The sequence below is a fragment of the Branchiostoma belcheri genome, unplaced genomic scaffold (genome assembly GCF_001625305.1).
Source record: "Branchiostoma belcheri isolate BF01 breed outbred unplaced genomic scaffold, Haploidv18h27 scaffold197, whole genome shotgun sequence".
In the NCBI taxonomy this organism is placed as follows: domain Eukaryota; kingdom Metazoa; phylum Chordata; class Leptocardii; order Amphioxiformes; family Branchiostomatidae; genus Branchiostoma; species Branchiostoma belcheri.
Window position 1 is genome coordinate 200,759 of NW_017803457.1, and position 4,411 is coordinate 205,169.

Below are 4,411 nucleotides of genomic sequence, written 5' to 3' on the forward strand. Positions count from 1 at the left end.
GGGGGACCAAATCGCTAGCTGGGGGGGGGGGCGAAATCCCTAGTGATCTCGGTCCGGAGAGGGCGAAATCGCTAGAGAATTCGTCCCGGGGAGGGCGAAATCACGGGAGCGAGATCCCTGTAACACCGGGCCCTAGCTCTGTAAACTGGCTGACTAACTCCCTCGGCGTGTACGTTTATCTTACTCTATTTGGCCAATTTCTACTATTTCCAGCCGCGCCCTCAAGCCTGGTAGAGGCTATACCTTCCCTGATACGATCAAATTGGCCACCCGCCTTACAAGGGGTCGATAGTACTTCGGGTGGCTTGATCGCCTTCCGTCCCAGTGGTGAATCTGCTTGGAGCAGGCTTGGAGATTTGTTACTCCGTTAAGGAGGTCATAACCTCCGGACGGAGTCTTAAAATTGACTAAGTTGTACGTACTCGCAACTGTAACCCTTGTTTTGAGACGGCGACTACATTCGACCCCCCAGGGCGCCCCCAAAGCCTGAATGCTAGCCACCCAATTTGCATAACTCACGCAAGACTGTAAACACATTCTGCTTTTATTACCTTGGGAACCAACTGCGAGCTGGGAGTTTACTCGCGCGCATCATTCCATCGTGTGAAATTTCTTACTTTGGACTTTTCTGTTTTAGGGCCGTCAGCAAAATCCGCAAGGACCAGAAAGAGCTGGCAAGGGAGGTGGAGAGGAACAGAGAGTCCCAGGGAGAGATCATAGATCTCCTTAAGGAGCTGAAGGATAGGCCAGCCGCTCCTGCTCCCCCACTTCCCTCCACACCCAAGAAAGTCCCCAATGAGCTTGCAGTACGTTTGTATTTATAGTTCATTATTATTAGTATTATTACTTATATTATTGAATGCTTGGTAGCATGTTGTTAAGCGTCAGCTGGCACCTGACGGAGTGTGTGGTTCATTTTAAAGGAAATGTTACAGATCATGATAGTTAAATAAGAATTTCAAGACCACATGATAATGATTGTACGTATATTTCACAATTTGCAGCTGGAGGTCAAAAGGATCCACAAGGCGCTCGGGGAGGAGCACCAGTTCAGGGGAAATGAACTGTGAGTCAGGGAAATAGACCTTATATGTCTGATTTGTTATAAGATACTAGGATAATATACTTTCACATTTTATACAAAAAAACCCTGATGTGATAATGATTGCACACGACTCTGTTCCATTATTTCCTGGTACATTTTACCGTGAATAGTCTTCTTTGTAAAGATATCTTATAAAGGTCATCACTCCTGCTGCGTAGAATATTGGTCGCCTTTTTAGCCTTGGTTTTCTGTACAATATTTGTCATCGGCCTAGACTGCACATGGGTCTTAGGAACCTTTGAGGAATGTCCGTTAAGCATGGGATATTGGTCCCTATAAGACGGCCAAAGATACGTACGTTAAGTACCTGAATAGTTGTTGTTTTGTTACATAGAAGCATGTTTCACACACATATGTTAGAATTATGCCAATCCAAAATGGGACATTTGCTTAAAATAATGAAACACTATACGTAATTTTGTGACAGGTTCACCTCCGACCACAACCAAAGCACCTACCAGGTGATTCGCCGGGAAGTGCTGGATGGACCAGTGGAGTACCGCCAGTCTCACATCAAAAGTAAGTCATTATTTTAGAGTTAATGACCCGCCTCGAGGTGTATATTCAAGGATTCATGACCAGCTCCGAGGTGTATATGGTGAGTTAATCTCTGGGCAGGTGCGATAACCACCGAACAAACCACTGAGTGAGCGTAGGGGGCCCGGGGATGGACTCATTTTGCTAACACGCTTACTTACTGAACAGAAATGTTAACTGTCTGGCAGTGTATTTGTATAGGTTATATGATAATAACGTTAGTGACCCGCCGGTTTCCCGGTGTATATGATGTGATAGGACCTTGCCATTTGCCATAATCACCGAATAAATATTCTGTGATTATAGCAACTGACAAGGACCTATCACATCATATACTGGAAACAGGGTTTTGTAGATTTTAATCCTGCTGCGTCCCGCAATATTATGATTACTACCATATCGGTTATGTTAAAAACTATGCCTGGTACAAATAAAATCCAACAAGTATATGTGAAAAGGAAACAAGAATGGAAATGTAAAAAAAATCCTTTTTTTTTAATTTGGAAGACAACTTTTATATTAGCGTTTGGCAAGTTGATCGAGGATGTATTTCTGCTTCTTGTGTTAGAAGCCATCAGGAACTGTCATGAAAACCTCCGGAGGGCGGACAAGAACCGGCGGCTGGGGCTGGCAGAGAAGAAGAAAACGGACAGCAAGAAGCTGAAAAGAAAGCACAGGGTACGTAGCTACATGCACATTAATTTAGGCTTGCAGATACTGCTCTTCCTCAATACGCAATTGCCCCCATTAGAAGTTGAGGAACTATTTTTGGCGTCGGCCTGTTCGTTACCAAGACAACTCAAGAACAGCTGTTGTGCTTTAGGTTGTGACAAAAACGAAATAATTGGATTCCGAGCACGCCGGTGGCTTTCATGGGTACTACAGTGGAGTTTCAGTTTTGACAGCCTGTATTTTGTACAAGATATGGTCACGTTCTTAAATGGTAGCATAGCTCAAGTGCTCCGAAATAAGTTGCATACATTTGAGCCCTGTAGCCTATGTTCCAGAATTGTAGGCATAGGGGGCGTTTAAGAAAGGATCAACGGATTTTCCTGATACTGGATACGTAGGTATATGAAGCGTAAACAGATATTTACACAATCAATTTATGACAAACAAAGTAATACTAGTATTCTAAAAATTGTATTATAGCATTATCCAGACATACGCCGGTCATAATGTTGTGCCCCTAACCTAATACACCTTCTTCTACACAGCTGAAGGACGACAGGATCGAGGTGGGGCGAACCTTCCTGAGCCCCAGGGACAGGCAGTTCCTGGAGGGAATATCAAAGGCGCCCCTACTCATGTCGGATGAGGATACCGATCCCGAGGATCCTGACCACACCTGGCTGGTCAAACAGCCCGCCTGGCGCAGCGAGAGGCTCAACGGTATCCTCAAACTGTGCCAGGCGAAGCTGGACAAAACTAAGGCAAGCCGGCAGTGCCACCGGCGCAAAATGACCACTACCCCCAGCCCCCGACCAAGGCCTCCCAGTGTCGCCTCCTGCTACCTCTTGCCGGAGGATGAAGAGGGAGGCGATCAGGAGGCCGGTCAGGGGGCCGGGGAGGGCCGGGAGGACCCGGACGACCGGGAGGACCAGGACGCCCGGGAGGGCCAGGGCGACGGCGAGGGCCAGGGCGACGGCGAGGGCCAGGGCGACGGCGAGGGCCAGGGCGACGGGGAGGAGAGCAGTGAGAGCGGCAGCGAGAGCGGCAGTGAGAGCAGCAGTGAGGACGAAGGCGAAAGCGACAACGGCAGCGTCAGCGTTTAAAAGGGACCTCGATGCCTCGAAAAGAAAATAATAAAAGAGTTGAATACGCACAGTATCTTCCAATAGTCCTTGTATATACAGTTATTTTACATCCGTGGGTATCCGTCACATATAACTAAGGATCCAGCTAGAAATACGGTAGCGATGTTGTCAGTTTCTAGCCTGGGTGTCATCCTCCGTCGTTTCCGCCGCTTCCGTAATGTCACTGGCTACGTACCGCGACATTATAATTAGGTTCTGAGCCAGTGGAAACGGCGGAGAATGGCACCCATATGCATGGCCAGCTGGCTAGTCAGTTCCGCATTCTGGATCCGAAAGTATCCGTCACAAATACCGACGGATCCGTCTTGAGATACGGTAGGGACTGTTGTCAGTTCCGCATTCTGGATCCGAAAGTATCCGTCACAAATACCGACGGATCCGTCTTGAGATACGGTAGGGATGTTGTCAGTTCCGCATTCTGGATCCGAAAGTATCCGTCACAAATACCGACGGATCCGTCTTGAGATACGGTAGGGATGTTGTCAGTTCCGCATTCTGGATCCGAAAGTATCCGTCACAAATACCGACGGATCGGACTAGAAATATACTAGCTAGCTATGCAGCTCCGCTTGAGATACGGTCGAATTCATATGCAAACACAAAAGGATATACGACCAAGGATGCGGAAGAATTCGGATTCACATCCTTCAAGAATACGCAATTTCGGATTCTTCCGGATTCAATTGTGCGAATCCTTAAGAATCCGAAAATCCGGGGATGCGAAAAATCCGAAGCGGATCTGTCTGTATCCATTGATATCTGCCGAAGATACGGACGAATAACGTTCCGGAAATGGGTGTATTCCAGGCCATTTTTTCCAGTGTTGAATTCTTCAGATGACGCTATGGTAAAAAGTTAATAATCATATTATGGTTACAGTTTGGGCTAGGGTTAGGGTGACCGAAAGTCCTAGGAAGCAAATGTTTGGTATTGTTCGAAAGGGTATGACACA

The 4,411-nt window shown here is 47.0% G+C and overlaps 1 protein-coding gene across 1 annotated transcript in view; it reads left to right on the forward strand.

Annotated features, from left to right (window-relative positions):
• LOC109468260 overlaps positions 1-3,461 on the forward strand; it is a 7,003-nt gene extending 3,542 nt beyond the window's left edge. The window contains exons 2-6 of the mRNA XM_019766518.1: positions 638-806; positions 1,005-1,066; positions 1,533-1,624; positions 2,211-2,320; positions 2,860-3,461. Of these exons, the coding sequence (XP_019622077.1) occupies positions 638-806; positions 1,005-1,066; positions 1,533-1,624; positions 2,211-2,320; positions 2,860-3,417 (991 nt within the window). The 3' untranslated portion in view covers positions 3,418-3,461. The remainder of the gene's footprint in view (positions 1-637; positions 807-1,004; positions 1,067-1,532; positions 1,625-2,210; positions 2,321-2,859) is intronic.
• Positions 3,462-4,411: the final 950 nt, after the last annotated feature.